Below are 18,638 nucleotides of genomic sequence, written 5' to 3'. Positions count from 1 at the left end.
CCTTCCTGTGGGTTTCAAAAAGGTGGGCTTGGTCTGTTGGGTGTTAATTTGAGGTCCTGCCTTGTCCCATAGGGGTTGGAGAATAGGGACTGTGACCCTGATTTAGGTCTAGATAACAAAATCCTCAGAGTCTGCGGAGTTTAAGAAGTTGATAAGAAGTTCTAATTCAAGCCTTTTGCAAGTTTTAAATACCTTTCAATTTGAGGACCGTGAAGGTCAGAATATGCATTAATTATTGTTAAACCGTGAGACTCTTCCTCCTGACTGACCTCAGCCCGGTTTGCAGCTGAGGGCTGACATTCAGGTCACTGGTCAAGTCCTCCAGGGGTACACAGGCTCAATGGTGCAATGAGTTTTGTGCTTCCACCTAGGAGGAGCGTGCGAGAGATCGCTCTGAAGGCACCAGGACAGCGCTGGTGGGGGCAGCACAGCCTGGAGCTGCTGGCTGCGGGTCCTGCGGTGCTCTAGGCAGGGAAGGATCGCCTTGCAGCTGGTGTCGCAGGTGATATTTTGGGCTGAAGGAGAGTAACCCTGGTTTGGAAGGTTTGTTGTCTATTAACGGCTTTTGTGTTGAAAGCCCGAGTTTGCCTCCCTGTTGCATTGACTCGGGAAGTGCTGCAGGGCTCAGCCACGGGGTCCCTGCCCGGAAGGCAGGAGCAGTACAGGACTTGTGGCTCGCAGCTCCTCAGCGTGCAGCTCCTGCGGGGCCCGGGGCGGTAAGGTGAGCCTGGTGCCCCGACATCCAAGGGAGGTCCCCTCCCGCGACCGAGGAACCGGAGCGCTGTAACGTGAACTTGGCGGCTGGCTGGGGCTGCGCGGACAGTTCAGGAGTGTAAAGGCACCCCGTGGCACCCTCCAGGAAAGCTGTATTTACCGGATCAAAGCAGCGCTGCTTCCTTTCCCAGGGCATTCATTTAGTCCTCAGAACTAGGTCCAGTGTTGGATCCAGCTCATCACCGAGACAAACAGAGGGCAAGGTGGCTATTAGGTGTAAAGGGGCTATTACTGCAAGTGCCCTACAAACTCCTGACAAAAGCAGGCTGAAAAATTGTTATTAACATTTTAAAGTTGCAGTTGAGCCATCAAAAAGGGGGATGGCTGGCGAGTTTTCCTTCTGTGTGTTTGCAGCTAATAAGAGCTGCAGTCAGCTTTTAAAGAATAGCTAGTGTTTCATCTCCTGGGGTATAATTACATCTTTTTAAGTGGCTTACACAGAAAGCAGAATCATTCCCAATTAAGCGATGGGCTGCTGATTTCTGGCACTTGGAGAATTTATTAGCAAAGAGTGCTGCTCTGACGGTACGTCAGTTCCTTTGCAGAGCACTGCACGAGCGGGCAGAGATCGATCGTGTTCTTCCTCACACTGCTGCCCAGGGCCAGCTGCAGCCTCTGTGGCCCTGGGGACACAGTGGCCTTGGGGATGGACAAGGGCACAACCAGGCTGTGACCTGTAGGGATCGCTCCTTGCTTGGGGTAAGAGGAAGCTGTGCTGGAGCCATCTCTTGGCTCCTCTGCTGGGACTGCTGCTGACGGTGCCCACCCTTGTGGTTGCATGTCACAAGGGCCCTGGCAGACTGAGCTTTGCAGCTTGTTTTGCCTGCAAGGGGGTATTTTCACCAGGAACAGGCTCCCCAAAACACTGCTGAGAGGAAGAGACTTTGTAGCCCGCTGGCACCAGCAGCTTACCTTGCAGCTGCCTTAAAAACTCAAAGCACGTTGAAGTACCCAAGGTAGGGACCACTCCAGCACCTGGGAGCGTGCAGAGGGTGAGCAGAGCTGGCTGGCTGCCCGCAGACAGGCACACCCCAAAGATTAAAATCTAAGCGAGGTTTCAGCTCCCTTTTCCTTATTAAGTAGCTTGTAATTGCTTTCATTCACATGACGAGGAGCTTCAGAGGCAGCGTCTTCAGCGCGCTGGCGGGCACCGTGCCTTTCCTGCCTGCAGTGACTCCGTGACAAAGGCTGTCCCCGTCCGGCTCTGTAGCAAAGCTGCTCGTGTGGCTTCCTGGAGGTGGACATAAGCTGCCTGGGATTTTCAGGACCATTGGGTCTTGTTGGTGCTCTGTGCCTTTGAAAATCAGGGCTTGCTTAGGATGGAGTTAGCTAGCAGCTCCATTTGAAGCATGTGGTCTCAGGATGCGGTGTACTAACGGGGCTTTGGTCGAACATTTATTTCTTGTGCTGGGGTGCTCACGTTGGATGGTTTGTCAGCAGGGATTTAGGCATCATAACACCCATTTTTGTGGGTCACCTGCTGTCTGGGACATCCCAGAGGTCAGTGTCTGAAAGCTGAACACCAGTTGCTATCACCCAGCACAAAGGCTGAGGGACTTCCGTTGGCTGTATCCTACTAAAGACTTGAGGCTAAGATGTGCTGTAAATCACAGATTTCATATATCAGGAATTGTATCTAGCCTGTAGCTGTTGTGTATTCGTATTACCCAGGATGGCCAGCCGGTTTCCTGCATCCTGATGCTGCTCGTAGGCAAGAGTTGGAGAGAGAAGCAGGAGGAGGGGAGGCCTGGAGACCCCTCTGCCTTGTGAAGTGCTCTGCGGAAGTTAGGAGGCCATCAGCTGTCGTAACCAAGCCAAATTCATCCCTGCTCCTGCTGGCATCAGCCCCGTGCAGCTGGTGGAGAGGGAAACCCAGCTCATCAGCAGAGGTGCTCCGGTTCTCCCGGTGCTATCATGCGGGTGATCAGCCTCGCCTCCTCCCGCGTACCCAGCGTGCAGCTCCACCTGCGCTGCATACCTGAGACCTGCTATCGCGGAGAGGGGAGAGGCAATTTGGGTTTAATTGCCTGGAAGGTGGTCAGGTCCTGACTCATAAAGGGCTCATGAGAACCTGGGGAGAGACGAATTTAAAAATTGGCTGAGGGGCCAGCGCCTCGCCTCTCCCCCCTGTAGGACCACGGCATCAGTTTTCTCTGCTGTTACGCCCCATACTGGAAACTTCCCATCCTACGAAGAGCCTCGGTAAGGTGCCAGCCTTTCCGAGTCCTGGACGTGGGTAGATCCAGCAGGAGGGAAGGACGGGTTTGGCAAACAGGGAGATAAGAGATGAAGAGGTGGTTGCAGGGCTGAGCAGCACGCCGGCCGTGAGCGCGGGGCGAGAGCCAGGAGCGAGGTGGAAGGTTTTCAGGAGCAGAGCTGAAAGGTCCACGCTTGCCTCTCTGCTGGCCTGGCATCCTGTGCTGGGTGTGGGGCTCGGGAAGGCAGATAGGGAAGATCCAAATTTCCACGTTGTCCCAGCCCCGCTCTCGGTGCAGGATGTCACCACAGGCACTAATGAGGGCACGAGCAGGCCACCGTGGAGTACTTCTGCAAAGCCCTGCCCTGATGTGCTGCTTCCAGCCAGCACCTGGGAGGCGACTGAAGCTCCTGGGACAGGATAAAGCCTCTCCTCTTGCTTAAGAGCAGGAGGAGGCAGGGAGATGCGTCTATCGGAGGACTAGAGCAGAAGCCAGCTGCGTGGAGTCAGGTATGTCCTTAGGACCCCTTGGAAAGGCATACCCTGAATTCAAAGCTTGGACTGTGGGCAGAGCATCTGGGGGATTTGAACAGAAGAAAATGACTCTCAGGGGCTCTCACGTTGTTTTTCTGGCTGGGGTTGTGGTAAAGGAGACGTTTGGAGTACTTTCAGCAGGCTGGAGATGGCAGCTGCTTTGCCTTGGGAACTTGGGCTGGCAGTGACGAACCTGATACAGCTCTGGTTAGACGTGCACGTTTCTTTTTATTTTTTTTCCAAAATTCGCAACACTGAACCCTTTCAAAAACGCATGCAAGCTTCACAAAGTTTTTGTTCCCAAGGAAAAAAAGTCAAAATCTGAAACAAAAGGCAAATTTAAGCCTTCTGGAATGAAACCGTTTTACTTTGTTTCGAAATAATATAGCTTTTTCTGCTTTTTTTTTTACTTTAATCTTGTTTGAAATATGTATAGCAGTGTGGCGTGAAACTAAATTCCTTGGCTGTCATGATCTAGTCTGAATTCTGCTTGCTGAAAGCTGTGTCCTCATGTCAAACCAGAACAACCTTTTTCTATTCTGGAAACAACTGGTGAATAAAAAACCTCCATCTTTTGCCCATTCCCGGTGATGCCTGGGAAGTGACTAAGCCCACAGCCTGCTAATTTCCCATTCCTCTAATATTGCACCACTACATTTAAAGAAAAAATAAAGCAGATGACAGAGAGGAGGAGGAGAAGAATAACCCCTCCTTACGAGCCGGCAGTGGGGTTTGGTTCAGGCCCCTAAAAGCCGGCTTTGTGCAGGACACGGACCCGCTCCAGGAGCCGAGATGAGCGATGTCCCCGCAGATTTCGGGAGGCGTTTCCCTCCCTGGCAGAGCCGCTGGCTCTGCTTGCTGATGCCGGCCACGTCAGCGCCTCTCGACAAAGAGGCAGGTGTTTTCTCCGGGCTGCATGCGGTGCGGAGCAGCGTGCTAGGCCTCTTCTTTTATCCTCTTTATTAAACAGACTCAGATGGCACCTGGGGACTTGATTTTCTTTCCCTCGTGCTAAGGCAGTCAGGAGTTAACCCCTATTACAACAGCCAGGCGCTCGCTGAATGGCTCAGGGCTCTTCTCTTCCTTAGAGAACAAACCTGTGATTTTTTTTTTTCCAGCTTTTTCCACTCTGCAGGTTGCAATTCCTATAGATACACCTTTATCACTGGAGGACCAGGCATCCCGGCTGTAGACTTTCCACACTTGTTTTCATTAAAGGCTTGTTCTCGTAGGTCGTCCGCAGGACCCTACAAGGGTTTTTTGAGGACTGGAAAATGAAAACTCCTGTAGGCATCTACCCCAGGAAACCAAATCACTTCAATTCGGTTACCTCCCATTAAACCAGCTGGGCTTTTTTGAAGCTATTTCTTCAAAAATTCAATAGCTGGTTTGACTCAGACCGTGAGGGGTCTTCTGCAGTGAGATGCATTTGATCACTGCGTCTGGGGTTTGTTCCTAAAGGCAGACAGAAAGGAAGGTGTTTAATATCCACTGTGTCCGGCATCACTGGGGTTTGGGCTGACTGCGACAGCTCTTAAAGGCTCCTCTGGCTGTCTTTGTTTCCAGCTAAGGGGTTTCTCAGAGTCTTGTGCTTTTGCAAATAAAGCACTTCCATCCTCTTTTGTTTTAAGGTGAAGTGTAGTGAAATTGGCAGCTTTTACCCATTTTTTTCTGCAATATATTTATTTTTGGAGGGGGAAAAAAAAAAGAAACAACAAATCACTCCAAATACTATTCTGAACACTTTCTAGAAGAACACAAGTCTCGGTGTTTTTGTACCACCTGAAACATCCATTCAGGGCTGTGTGCGCAGAACCATCGTTGTACAGTGACTCCTGAATCCAGAGAGAGAGAAAAAGTATGTGCAGTAGACAAAGTATAATGTATTTAGGCTTAACTACAGATTGAGCTACAGGAGGGATTGAGCATATGTATATATATTCCTGGTCTCAACCTCTGTGCGCTGCACACACTGCAATGTGTGTATCCCACAGACATTGCAATGACCTAGGTTGAAGGTAGGTGGTGGTTGAATTTGGACCCAGGTGTGCTCTGCATGGGTGGCACGCACACATTGCTCTGTGAGTCCCAGGTCTTTGAAAATAGATGAAATCTAAATTGTTTTAGCTTAGAAGCCTGTAAGAAGGTATGGGAGGAACTTGAGCTCTCTCCCTCATGCTACCTAGAAATTTTTCCTAGACTGAGAGGTAGGTCATGGCACGCACGTACCCTTGTTTAAGCGCTGCCTGTAGCAATGCACAGCTGTCCCTGCTGAGGAAGGAGTCACTCCAACAGGCAGGTTGAGGCACCATGGTCAGTCTGTTGTGTTTTTTTTATTGCTTGTTTGATGTCTCTCTAGTAGCTGATGCTCACAAGCTCACGGTGTTTTTCTCAGATCACAGGCCAAACGGTAGTTGGTCTGAGAACCTGCTGTGTGAAAGCAGGGACGCTGTCACAGCACCAAGGAGTCAGGACGTGGAGCTCCTGGATCTGCTGCGTGGCCAGGACTCGCCCCTCAGGGATGTGGTTTCCACCACTGAGATGTGACCTTGACACCAGGCAGGTGATGCACCCCAGCTCAGGGCTTTCTCGCAGAGCCTTATGCTTCTGCAAGTAGAAGCACTTACATCCTCATTTTGTTTTAAGGTAAAAAGTCTGGTGAAATTGGCACATATTTACCAATCTATTTTTTTTTCTCCAAAAACATTTACTCTTCTGCAGCTGCTTTCAGAGGAGAATCACCTCTCAGAGCTGGCATTTTGCGAGCCACTCAGATATTTATCGCAAGGATCCCAGGGCATTTTGCAAACATTAAGCCTGAGGCAGCTCTGTAAGGTTGTTCGGGGGATGCACGTTAAGGGATCCATCTCTCCAAGTGCAGCCATCTCGCAGCAAACCAGGCAACGCTTAACGGAGCCCACAATAACTGTTTGGATCAGGAAATGAAGAGCGATTACTGCTCGTTTGCATAGCGATGGCACCCAAGGGTGCCAATTAGGATCGAGGGCCTATTGCACTGATGGCATGCAGGCACTTAATAGGAGGCTCTGAAGGGCTCCCGCTGGACTTCTACAAGAAAACCTTCCATGTACAAATCATGAAAAAATCATGAAAGGAATGTGGATTTTCTATTGGAATGATGTTTTTGTCTCAAATTTCGTATTTGTAGTGAATGTCTAAGAGGAAGAATCTATTCCTGAACTGCTCTGGTGGCTAAAACAGTGTGACTGGCTGCGTGTCCTCTTAGAATAGTCCCACAGCAGAAGCTTTTTGTGTTAGGTAACAAATCCACAGAGGACAAAAAGGTGTGTGCAGGCCTGCAGAGTTACTTCCTCACTACAAGGCAAGAGGGAAGTGATGGGTTTAGTTTAAGGCAGAAGTGGTTTTGGTCTCCGTGAGAGGTAGAGATCTCCATGTTTTGTGTGCATCGTGGCACAGATTTTACTGCTGTGTGTTTGGAAACAGGTGATTACAAAGCGTGGAAATCAGTGTGGATAAGTCTTACAAAAAAAAAAAAGAAAAAGGGATTCTGGTGGGGAGAGAGAGAACCGTGGGACAGCAAAGGGCAGGGAGGGTTGGTGGCTGTGGGAAAGGTTACAAACTCTTCAGCTCTACCTGCTCGTCTTTCATCCAGTGCCTCAAAATCTGAGACCTGCTTGTTGGCGAGTGGAGGTTTTCAGGGGAAGGTCACCTTTGCATGTCAGGAGGAGGCCACGAGTTGTTTTTGTTGTGCTTCTGTGCTGTGCTGTGTGCTTCTCTGTGGGGCCACGAGCCTGGAAGCTCCCGTGCATGCAGAGTGCTTTGTGTTAGCAGTGGGATGCTATAGACACAGGGCTTGGAGTGCCCAAAATATAGAGGGCTGATATTGCCGTGATTTCTAGCCTGAAGCATCATTTTTGGGTCATGGCTAGTCTGAAGCGCCTTCTTCCCTTTTATCTCCCATTTTGCCACCAGGGCCAGGTGCTGGGCTAATGTTCAAGGTGTGTTGGTAAAATGGGGGCAGGAAACAGCACGCATCTGGCATCTTGTGTAGAGGAAGGGGTTTCTTCTGGGGCTTTTGGAGAAGCTGTCCTGAAAAGACAGCTGCAGTGGTGTATAGCTGTAAATTAGGCTCTCAGCCAGCTCCAGAGATCCGCAGGTATCCCTCGGTGCTGCCAGAAGACAGTCTTCGTTGTTTGCTTCCAAACTTACAGGCCGTGCTCCCAGCTTCTGAGGGACTCTCACGAGGCGGAACGGTGCTTTTGGATCCTAACCACCTGCTGAGTTCGGATCTCCAAGCTTCAATCAAGCGGCAGGTGATAGTCCTGTTCTCCAGGTGGGAGGCAGAGCTGTTGGGATCAGCTGCAATCTGTGCCGGAACCAGGCAAATAGATTTGTTTCCATAGCAATAGAGGAAATTGTTGTAGCCCGTGGCTGAAGCTGTAATCGATTCCCAAATAAGCTGTGCCAACAAAAATACTTTTTACCCTTGTAACTTAGCCACTGTCTGTGGCAGAGGTTCCAATAGCAGAAAAGCACATTTGTGAAAAACCACGTCCCTTGGTGACATTTTGACAAGGGAGATTTCTGGAGCGCTCCGTGTTGGCTTGTCACTGCCTTTCAAGGGAATAACGGTGGGTAACTGGGAACAGTTGAAGACACCCCTCCAAATCTAGAGCTGATGTCTTTGAGAATTACTGCGCTGCAGATTCACAAAAAATTGAATATAAAGTCAAAAATGCTTTGAAACGTGTTGAGGTCCCACAGTGCATGTGTTGAAGCCTAAACTCGAATTTTGTCAGAGCGGGGAAGCTGTGTAATTTCTAAGCAGTCCTTGGAGCAGTGAGAACCACTTTTTCCCAGGAGTGTTGTGTCAGCCCCCTGGAGTCCAACACCCCCTTGCTAATCCTCTCTGGCCCCACAAATCCCGTGCTCCTTTCTGCAGAGCCCTGTGGCTGGAGCAGGCGCGCTGGGATGCGGTCCCACTGTCGCCTCGTGTGGCTGGGGAAGCTGCGCCTCCTGTTTCGTGTTCTAACCACCAGCCACTGGAATATCAAAGCAAGGAGAAATGATATGAGCTTGCTTTTGAGAAATGCTTTTCCTGGTACTAGTTTGCTGATCTGTCTTTTTTGGTTTGGGTTAGCAGGCCACATCTCTCTCTTTTTCCTGTTTCTTCAGCACAGCTACTATCTCAGCATCTGTAGACATCGGTTTATTTGCCGGGTGCCAGCAAGCATTAAAAGAAGAAAATGAGCTTTTCCTTTCTCATGTAGGGAATGTTGAGTTATTCTAACTGCAGGTTCCATGGTATAACCTGCATTAATTTAGCTTTTAATGTTCTTGTCACTGAGCAGGCACTGAGTAGACATGTAAGGTCTGCGTTGCATCAGCACAAAGGTTTACGAAGCTCACTGTCCCAACTCCAGCAGGAGCCTACAGCAGGTGATTAAAAAATGTGGGCAAGAAATAGGGTACTTGAGTTGCTCTTCTCTTGCTGCATCCTCTCAGCTTGTGGTGATCTTGTTTAGTCTGCGTTGCCGTGATCCTCAGGTGACAGGTAAAAATATCCACCTAGCAGCCTTCACAAACCAAAGAAAAGCGTGTTAAAGGAAGCAGAGAACTGACTCCTCTCCAGCTCTCGCAGAAGGACCTTTGCACCCCTCTATGCCCATCACAGAAGCTTTGCTGAAAGCATCACCCTGGACAACTTCGTTACGGTGTTTGTGACGAGGGCAGAATCCTTGGTGTGGGACGGGGGGACAGCCAGGCTCTAACCTCCTCAAGTTTGTCCGTCAGTCCGTAGAGAGCTCCCGGTCGGTCCCAGCTGCTGGGACAGCTGGGCTGCTGCTGCCATTGCATGAATCATTGGTGGAAAAAGCAGGCTGGCAGAAAAAGTTGCCAGTCCCCCAAAGCTAAGCCGGGTGATCACCACTGACATGTTCCAACTCCTGTTTGTCAAGCCAGAAATATCAGTGGAGTACAGCGGCGTTTGCTGCGGTCCCTCCCAGGATGATGTGAGCCGGGAAGAGGGAACGTGGTGCCAGAGGAAAAGGCTGGGCCGACCTGTAGTTTCTGGCACGTATATTTACACACATACTGAGTGCCACCCTTCGTGGCTTCCCTTCCTTTCTGAGTGTATTTGTTAAGTTAGGGGAGCTGTGTGAGTAAGAAGCAAAGCTTCTGTTTAAGCAACAAACGGAGATGATGTCTCTTGCAGGGCTGGTCCCACGCAGAGCTGTGGTGCACGGCAGGGAGGAGAGTTCAGTGCTGCACCTTCGTGAGCTTCATCCCTCACTCTGCATCTCCCGAGAGTCTTTCCTACGTGCTCCTAAACCACTGCTTGTTCGTTTAGTAGGCCTGTGCTGGGGGGCTGATCGCCTCTCAGTTGTGCTGCTGGATAGGTACTGGCTTTCCAGCTTCCAAATACCTCCATTATATTACAACATGTAGCCTATATCTACTACTGAATCAGGGCCATATCAAGCTCTTGGGATAGCTCTTTTCCACTGCTTCTCATTCTCCACCTCCTTCAGCCTTTATCTTGTCCTGGAATAGGGAAGAATTTAATACCTGGAAGAGGGCACCAGGGGCGTAGGAGCACCTCTGAGCTGCAGTCAGCAGGGTAGCTGTGCTCTGGACCTCGCTTGGACACAGTAGGTAATGAAGCCACTTTCCACGTGGCTTCTCTATGTGCAGGTCCAAGATACTGACTTCTTTTTAATCCAGAGTTGCCAGATTACAGGTCCTTCAGCTGTTCTCCTACAGACTACAGCAGTGCCTCCCACCTTCGGTGGAAAGATACCCAAGTATTGAGAGGCTCTTTGTGGATATCTAAGGCAGCACTACAGTTTACGTTTCTCTTTAAATAGCAGGGACAATTAAATTTGTGTGGGAAGGGGGATCTGGGAAGGATAAGAAAAGAGGTGGGCTGTCAGCCCACGGTGGAAGCTGAATTAATGTTTGGGAGTGTTTGCGAAAGGGAGAGGGAGCCTAGGGGTAATTGCAGAGGGCTTGTTCGCGATCCGAGCGCAAACTGGCTGAGGAGTGGATATGCAGGGAGCTGAGGTAGATCCTTGGCTGAGACAAGGCAGCGGAGGAGACTTTGCCAAGAAGCAATGCTGTGAGATCAGCGCTCGGCATTCCGTATGGGCGTGTGGCTTTGCAGCAGTGTTGCAGAGACAAGCCCACCGGCAGATAATAACAACCTAATTTTAGATTCGCAGGCTCCCAAATAGGGTTGGGCATTTCTCTTAATGATTAGTATAGTCGCTTAAGAATCCGGGTTCAGCAGATAGTTTTGGCAAGGAAAGAATGGAGGAAAGAGTTTTAAAGGTTGGAAGTTGCCCTTGGCTTTCTCCTTTGAAACAAGGGCTTATGCAGCTTAACGCAAAAAAATTTGAAGGGTGGGAAAAAAAAAGAAAAAAGAAACATTTATGATTTAAAAAGCAAAACAAAACAAAAAAAGTAATCAGGTGCTGAATTAACATGGGTACTCAAACCCAGTGGATCAATTTTGGGTGTTTCTGTTTTCTTTTGTTCCTTGTTTTTTTTCCAATTAAATATATATATATATTTAATATATATAATATATTTATATATACTGGTTTGGCAGTATCTGAAACAACTAATATATTTCCTGATTTTTATTTTGTGGTTGTTTTTATTCAACTGCAGCACTAAGCAACAAGTGCTCTGCCAATTTGCGATTTCAGAGCATCTCCAAGGTTGTATGTCCAGGAGTTTCTCCTTGCTGCTTTACAGTGGTCACCTCCAGGAGGGACTCAGTAGCCATCAGAAGCAAGAGCTAACTCTTGCTTCAGAGGCGGACAGTAAGACATTCCCTCTGCTCTGTTTCCTGGGGAAATACGGATCATCTCTGTCAACTGAAATTTGTCAAGTGTCCTTATATTCTACTCCTGTTTGATGAAAATGCCAAGGCTCACCCAAGCAGCCTCAGCTTCTCTGAATTATAGACTCCAGAAGATCTGTCCCACCTGGGTGGATTTGGGCACCTTTGGTGATGTCTCCTCCACTGCTTTCCTTCCACAGTTGGAAGGATGCATCTGTCACGGCCAATCTGTAGATTTACTGGTATGGAGAATACACCCACTGGATTTTTTCCATCCTTGATGCTGAAGGTGCATGGCATGGGAAGAAATTGCAGTTCTCTGGTATACGTGCCATGATCTCCCACCCTTCAGGCTCTATGGCTGTGGCACTGCTGTTGTGATGCTCCCTCTTCTGCATGGCTTAAAAGCTGTTTTTTGACAGAACTACTAATCTGTTTTTCTCCTTTCCATTTCTTCCAGGGACCTGTGGTCTTCAAACAGTAACTGACAGGGGAAGGCACTTGTGAGAACCATGATGTCCTTGGGTGTCAACAAAGGTAATTCCTTTCCCCATCTCAGGCTGTTGGGGATCTGTCCTCTGCTGTATTAATGATACACTCCTAATGTCATCTTATCAAAGAAGTGTTGAAAATTCTCACAGAGGCTACCAGTTGCTGTGTTTTGACCCAGCAACATGCCCATAGGACTCACAGGACAGATGCTCATAGGACCTTTAGATGTGAATAGGTGGAATGATGCTTCCAAATCCATAGATAACCTGAAACAGTAGTCTGGAGAAGAGTGGAAGTGCCTTGTTCATTTCCACAAAGCAGTAGACTTCATCTGAAGCTTCAGTGAGAAGAAAAGCAGCCCTTCCTTTTCCAGGTGCTCTGCTTCTTGCAGAGTGTTACTGCTGGTCCCCCAGACTGCACCCTGATGTAGATATGGCCCGGTATATCAGTGTCTTTGCTGCTGCTAATTCCACGTGAGAAAGGACATTCTTTTCATTGGTATGGCTGTTTTCCTCAATGGCAATCTGATGCATGTGTTTGTCCAAAAAAATCCACCACCATACCCCTACTACATAACCCAGCCTTGAAGCACATAATCTTGTGTCAAAGATTAAACAACTTACTGCACGTCGACTGCTCAGTGATAACTATTTCTGGGCAGCCTTTTAGCCCACGTTGAGTACAAGATACTGAGACTTAGTGACCCTCCTTTCCTGGTAGCTAAATTGAATTATTTCATGTTTGCCACCGGCTAAGAGTGTGCAGACAGGCGGTTTCCTTGGCTTGGCTGATAAGAAGTTAGTTGTAAAGCTGCAATAACTTGCTGGTATCTCTAAACCCATGAGCTGTATTGGTCCATGTCCTATGAGGAGAGCAGGCCCGACGTTTTCATCTCTTAGCAGCCATTTCCAAAATAGCAAAAGATGGAAGATAAACAGAAATACACAGAAAAGGAGATTTCCTTATCTGGTCTTCATCTTAAAAACAGCTATTTTCTTCAGAAGAAAATGCTAGATGGGGAATTTACCAGTTAAAATGTCTTTGTTATTGTTTTTTTCCTCTTTTTTTTTTTTTAATATCGAAAGGATGTGTATCCTCCAACAGGACAATAGGACACCAGAGAAAGTTGGGTGTTTGCATTTTATGGCTTATCCCCCAGCCCTTGGCTCAGCATCATGCTTCAGACGTATCATCCTCTCCCACAAACCAAAAAAGCCTCATGCTAGAGCTGATCTGATGGGAAATGCCAGAGGAAATGCATTGCTTTGTAAATATGTGATTAGACCACCCACCGAATGTCTTTGGTCTTCATGAAAGAAAATGACTCATTAATGTTAAACAGTCCCCAGAAAGGAGTGAAAAAACTATGAATCTCTGCAGAGGAGGTGATACGTCAGGGGAGCTGGAGTAAATTGATCCTGAAGTCAGGATGATAGCTTGTTTCCATCTTTCATCAGAAGTAGCAAAAGACTCGTTCAGTGTTTGCATCTCTGGCTGATGGGGGACCTGTGCTCCCTGCTGTCTGAGATTTACCAATCGTTCACCTGCTGACACTGAAATCTTCTCAACAACCCTTCTCTCTGCTTCCTTTCCCTCTGCCTCTCCTAGGACGTGTGATTACACCTACGGATGAAGACCGTAGAAGGATCATTAAGCAGATGAAGGTTCGCACCACCCTGAAGGGAGACAAGAGCTGGATCCACCACCAGAACTCAGACTCTGAGGACGAAAAGAAGAGCAGCCCGCTGTAAGTGTGGCCACCGAGGAATGCTCCTCTTCTTCCTTTCCCTCATCAGCCTCCCTCGAGAACTCTATTTTCCAACCTATAGGAAAAGCACACATTATGCTAGCTTGTTGTGGGGTTCCCATGATGCCAGGGAATGGCACTGCCCAGGGAAGCAGTCCTTCTGTTTCATTTTGATAAATGAAGACTGAGGAGAAACACTGAGAAATGGCCTTTGGTATGGGAGCTGTGAATCCAGCAGCACAGGCACATTTGAAGTCTCAGGAGAGCTCCAAAGTCCTTTTGAAGCCAGATTGTGTTTCACCATCTCCAGAGTGACAAAGAAAGAGGCAGACCTTGATGGGAGGGAATTTGTGAGTGGTGTAAAACAGCCATGTCTGCATCTCCCCCTGCAGCTCACAGGCTGTGAGATGGAGCCACCCCTGCACCAGGAATGCCTACGATCTGCACCAGGGTCTCTTCTTAGTCAGAAACAAAATCAAGCCCAAACTATTTTTCTCTTAGCAGCAATCTCAGAAAACATCACTGCCTTGTTCAAGAAGGAAGATCAGCAACAGCAGGAGTTAATTATGTGACTGTTTCCTCTTTACTCAGGTCTGCACGGGCTGGTGGGGGATCCCCAGCTTCAGCACCTATTGCTCCCCAGAGTGACAGGTAATTTGGGGGACCCATCCTGTTGTTTGCTTTCTTTCTGTTATCCCATGGAGTCAGTGCATGCTTTCACTGGTTCTTCCTACTCCTATCCACTCACTTCCATAATTGTTGAGAAATATAGGTCCTGTTGAAAAATACAGAGCCTGTTCAGTGCAGTGTCTTATGAACTGTCGCCTCATACAGAGCATAGCTCAGCTTCTGCAAAGTCCAGATGGATGGTGGAGAGATGTGTGACCAGATGGATCTGTATCTTTAGTGCAGAGGAATGGGTGCTTTCGAGGACACAATCCGAAGGATTACTGGTGCACATCAGCTCCTGCGCTGGTGCAACACCTGTGTGCTCTAAGCCCAGAGGCTCCTCAGATCAAAATCCATTCCATATTGGAGTTGGTTTTGCTTCAGGCACAGACTATGGGGGCTTTTCGGGAACTTAGGAGCTGGTAGGATCTCCATCCTACAATGCAAAACTGTTGAAATGGGCTTATTTATATATAAGAGCTCTTTGCTACCTGCAGTACCATTGCTAGGAGAGCATTGCCCTCTCCTGTGAGCAAATTCCTGCTTCCTCTCCCTTTTGTTGTGCCTGCAGGTGGCAATCAAAGGTCAGTGCTCAGGGAACTGCTAGGCAATGGGGCTGGGATGGGCTACAGCCTGCTGGTGCCTGCTCTGAGGACACTGCGGAACCAAGAGCTTGGTGCTGTGTTCAGCACTCATCAGCCTCCAGCTTCTCCATCCAGAGCTCCAGAGCTAAACTAAGCCTGCAGGGTGTTTGTATTTCTGTGCCTGAAGGCAACAGGACAAATTTGAGCCTGGCAGCCACCTTGGGCATGTGGTGTTGGGCAGTGTAAACCTGCCCTCCTGCTGAGCTCTGACCTGAGGACTGACCCTGCTTGGAGCAGGAGGGTTAGACCAACCAGAGACCTGCTGAGCTTCCTTGCCACCGTGTTATCCTGTGATCCTAAGGGCACCTGGACAGGCAAGAAAAGAGGGGTTGGCATCTGGGCAGGGATGGAGTGAGCCTGTCTGTGCCATGTTTGGACCTTGAGGCTCATCCTGGTCCCCAGTTTGGTCTCAAGAAGACTTCAAGCCAGCTTGAAGCAAGTTCCAGGGATGTTTCCTCCTGCCCTGCTGCAAGGGGCCAGATCCCCATCTGCTGGAATCCCTTTCTTTTACCTCCAGGGGAGCTCTGCTTCACTCCTCTTCTGAGGACAGACACTCAGAGAAGTTAGTGTGAAGCTGAAGTTTTCTTGTGGTAAAACAGCCAGAATCCGTACAATGCCTAATTTCCCTTCTCTTACCACATCAATCTGAGGACTTCATTTTGAGCCAGGAAACTGTCAGCATGGCTAATTTTGATTGGCGAATTCTAAAATTCATTTTTCTTACAACACTCTTTCACAGAGCTTGTTCTGAAGGTAATTCATTTTTAAAGAATCCTCCCACGGTCAAATTGGTGCAGTAGCTGAGGCAGTGCCCAACTCAAAGCCCCTTTGGCTGGATTTTTGGCTTGATAGCCATGTGGACATTTCTCTTTAATACTGGTGCTGCTGCTGTTGCTTTTCTACATGTTTCTTAATTCAATGATGTCTGTTCTTTGTACAGGCCTCCCGTCTCCAAGCCTCAATCCGGTTACCTCATCAGGTTGGTATACAGGGTGGCAAGAAGCACGTAGGCTGGAGGGGAAGGAGATCTAGATCAGGAGCAGTAAACATGAAAAATATCGTGTTCTCTTGGTTTATCCTGCCAGTTAGGAACACTGTAATGCTCAGGGAGTTCCTTGATGAAGAGATAGTCCTGGGTGTTTTGTTCACAGGTAGTTTGGTGATGTTAACAGAAAATCTGATCTCTGTATGATGCACTGATCGCACGTGGGAAGATGATCGTGCTGCAAAAATGTTCTACCATCCTCATTCTCAGGACAGCGCTGTCGATGGGGCTCATGTGCTTCAGCTTCCTCTGACACGTAGTTTGTTTGAGGAGACCCCAATGCCGCCCTTACCCTAAAAAGGTCGGCAAGCCCTGTGGTGCCATTCCCAGGCCGTTCTCAAGTGAAAACTGATTTTACTGTAAAGCCAGGGAGTACATAGATGGGACTCTCCCAAGGAAGCACCTTCTAATTTTGACTGTCCTGAGCCAGCACATTGCTCCTGAGAGGACATGCAGGTGCTGTTAGGCTGAAGAGTGGCTGCATGCCCCCTCATCTGAGCTCCAAACTCTGCCCTGCAAAACAAATTCAGCATGTCTCTTTTCTCCCCAGGGGAGTGTTCACAAGAACCATCGATAAGACTCCTTCTGTGCCTAATTCTTCATCTTCCAAGGAAGCCCAGAAAAGGTATGTAGGTCTTCCAGTTCTTCATGGAAATGAGCTCTTACATATTGTTTATGTTTTTAGTGACCCTTTTACTTTGGCCGGTGTTTGTGGGCTTCCAATGAGCTCCTTTGCTAATTAAATGAATAGTGATTATGTTTGAAGTTAGGGCCTTTTATTTCAGAGCTCTACTCAGCAGACATGGAAAAAAGATGACTTCAAACTCTGTATTTCCCCCACCAAAGGATGGGATGGCAGTTGACCATGAAAATTCTCATGGATTTAGATTTAATTTGGCAAATAGGTTTTATTGGGGATAAATTGCAAGGAATCCTTGCAGCTCTGTAACACCTCATTTTGGTATTTTTAAGGTGTGTTTTTTGAAACCTGTCTTGTGAGAGACGTTTACATTTAAGTGCAGTAAGATCTAAGCCTGGCTCTGATCTAGACAGGTGTTTGTTGCACTTCAAATGAAACTTTTTTGAACCCCCCTTTTTGCCCCTGTTTTGATTCAGCTGGGGAGAAGAATGATGCCACAAGGTCTTTCCTCCCCCCTGGTTGATCCTAGGATGAAGTGGCATCATCCCACAGAGGGCCATACTGGCTCTGACAGCTCACAGTGGCCCTGGGGAACCAAAGTATACTTCAAATCCTAGTCCAAGGCTGTGGAAAGAATGCAGCTCCTCAATTAGATGGCATTCCCCAAGTTCACAGAGTGGATCTTTAAGATCACTCTTTTTTCTGTTGTTGTGTGGAGCTCACCTGGGGACAGGGTGACAGAGGATGTGTGCTCAGGAGGCTCGTGTTAACAGGTGTGATTTGTGCCATCTGCAGCACTGCCATGAAGGGAGCCAGCTCGTGCCGTTCTTCTTCTGGCTACAGGATGACAACTGAGGATTACAAGAAGCTGTGAGTGTACAAAGGGGAGCTGTGCTTTCTGCCCATGCACGGGCTCTCCAGCACCTGAGCTTCAGTGATGAAGTCACCTGCACGTGGGTGCCCAGCCAGGCATGGCTTTGTTAGCTGAGTACTGCAGAGGTGTCTCTAGAAACTGGAGCATTCCTCAGTGCAACCTCCAGGCCTGTGTGGGCTGTAAGGCGTTCCTTGACCTGGTAACGGCCTTTGTAAGGAGCGAATTTTACCACTTCGTAGTAATTAAGGCAGAAAACTGGAGGACGTAGCCTGGGGACTTGGTTGCAGCATTGCCGGCCTTTATGAAACCATAGCAGAACAGCCCTCCTGACATTTCCTACACAGCTTTTCATGTCAGAGACTTTGTCTGTACCCTGAAATGCAGCTGAGCATTTATCATCAGCCTGCTTCTAGGCTTAAAACCCCTACACTAATAAAACAAAATCCTATGAAGACGTGTACCCCAATGCACATGGAAAGTACAAGTGTCTTCCCACTCCTATGCAACACATCCAGGGTCAGAACCCTTTTCCATATACCCAGCCCTCAGATTTACCTTGGGTTTTGTTTGTGCTGCCTCTGCAACAATATACAGAGGCAGTTCCCTTACTCTTTTTCCCCTTCTCTTCCTTTTTCAGAGCTCCCTATAATGTTAAACAAAAATCAGTGGACTTGGATGAGGAGGATGTGCCTTTTAGTCCAGATGAACATAAAAAGAGGTATGCCTTCCAGGTAACCACCTTTTTCTTGCAAGGGGCAGTGACAAGTGGACTTACTTCAGTTTAACTGTTCTTTGCTGGCAGGGTCAGTTTGATGATGATTATAGCTGAGCCATTAGGGCTGATTGCAATGAAATAATAAGAAGCAGATATTTCTACATGGAGCGCATCAATGCCCACAGGCGACTGCACTCCCAACAAAATATAATTAAAAGCCTGACATGATTCAACCTGACAGCATACCCCAATTAATTTGGCAGCTGGAAATGGGTTGTGGAATCTATCAGCTGCATAGTGTCTATGTGAAGAGATAGAGACGTACAAATAACCTGGCAGTAAAGGAAGGAGTCCTCCTTCCACAGCCTATACGTGTATCTTTGAGACTGGACCACCTGAGGACTTGCATCGAAGTCCAGATCTAGACGGGTCTCCAGGTTTAGATGGGTTGCTTTCAGTCTTGTTTCTAAAGATGCTTT

The 18,638-nt window shown here is 48.2% G+C and overlaps 1 protein-coding gene across 4 annotated transcripts in view; it reads left to right on the top strand.

Moving 5' to 3' along the window:
• ZNF185 (zinc finger protein 185 with LIM domain) overlaps positions 1-18,638 on the top strand; it is a 45,687-nt gene that overhangs the window by 3,053 nt on the left and 23,996 nt on the right. For all 4 annotated transcript variants that reach the window (XM_080554181.1, XM_080554180.1, XM_080554182.1 and 1 more), the window contains exons 2-8: positions 11,794-11,870; positions 13,434-13,572; positions 14,164-14,223; positions 15,826-15,864; positions 16,481-16,555; positions 17,366-17,440; positions 18,082-18,162. In XM_080554181.1, coding sequence (XP_080410307.1) covers positions 11,846-11,870; positions 13,434-13,572; positions 14,164-14,223; positions 15,826-15,864; positions 16,481-16,555; positions 17,366-17,440; positions 18,082-18,162 — 494 coding nt within the window. In that variant the 5' untranslated portion in view covers positions 11,794-11,845. The remainder of the gene's footprint in view (positions 1-11,793; positions 11,871-13,433; positions 13,573-14,163; positions 14,224-15,825; positions 15,865-16,480; positions 16,556-17,365; positions 17,441-18,081; positions 18,163-18,638) is intronic.

This window comes from Anser brachyrhynchus (assembly GCF_964034855.1).
Source record: "Anser brachyrhynchus genome assembly, chromosome: 13".
Taxonomy (NCBI): Eukaryota; Metazoa; Chordata; class Aves; order Anseriformes; family Anatidae; genus Anser; species Anser brachyrhynchus.
Note: the sequence above shows the minus strand (reverse complement) of the source record. Positions and strands in the feature narration are given on the sequence as shown.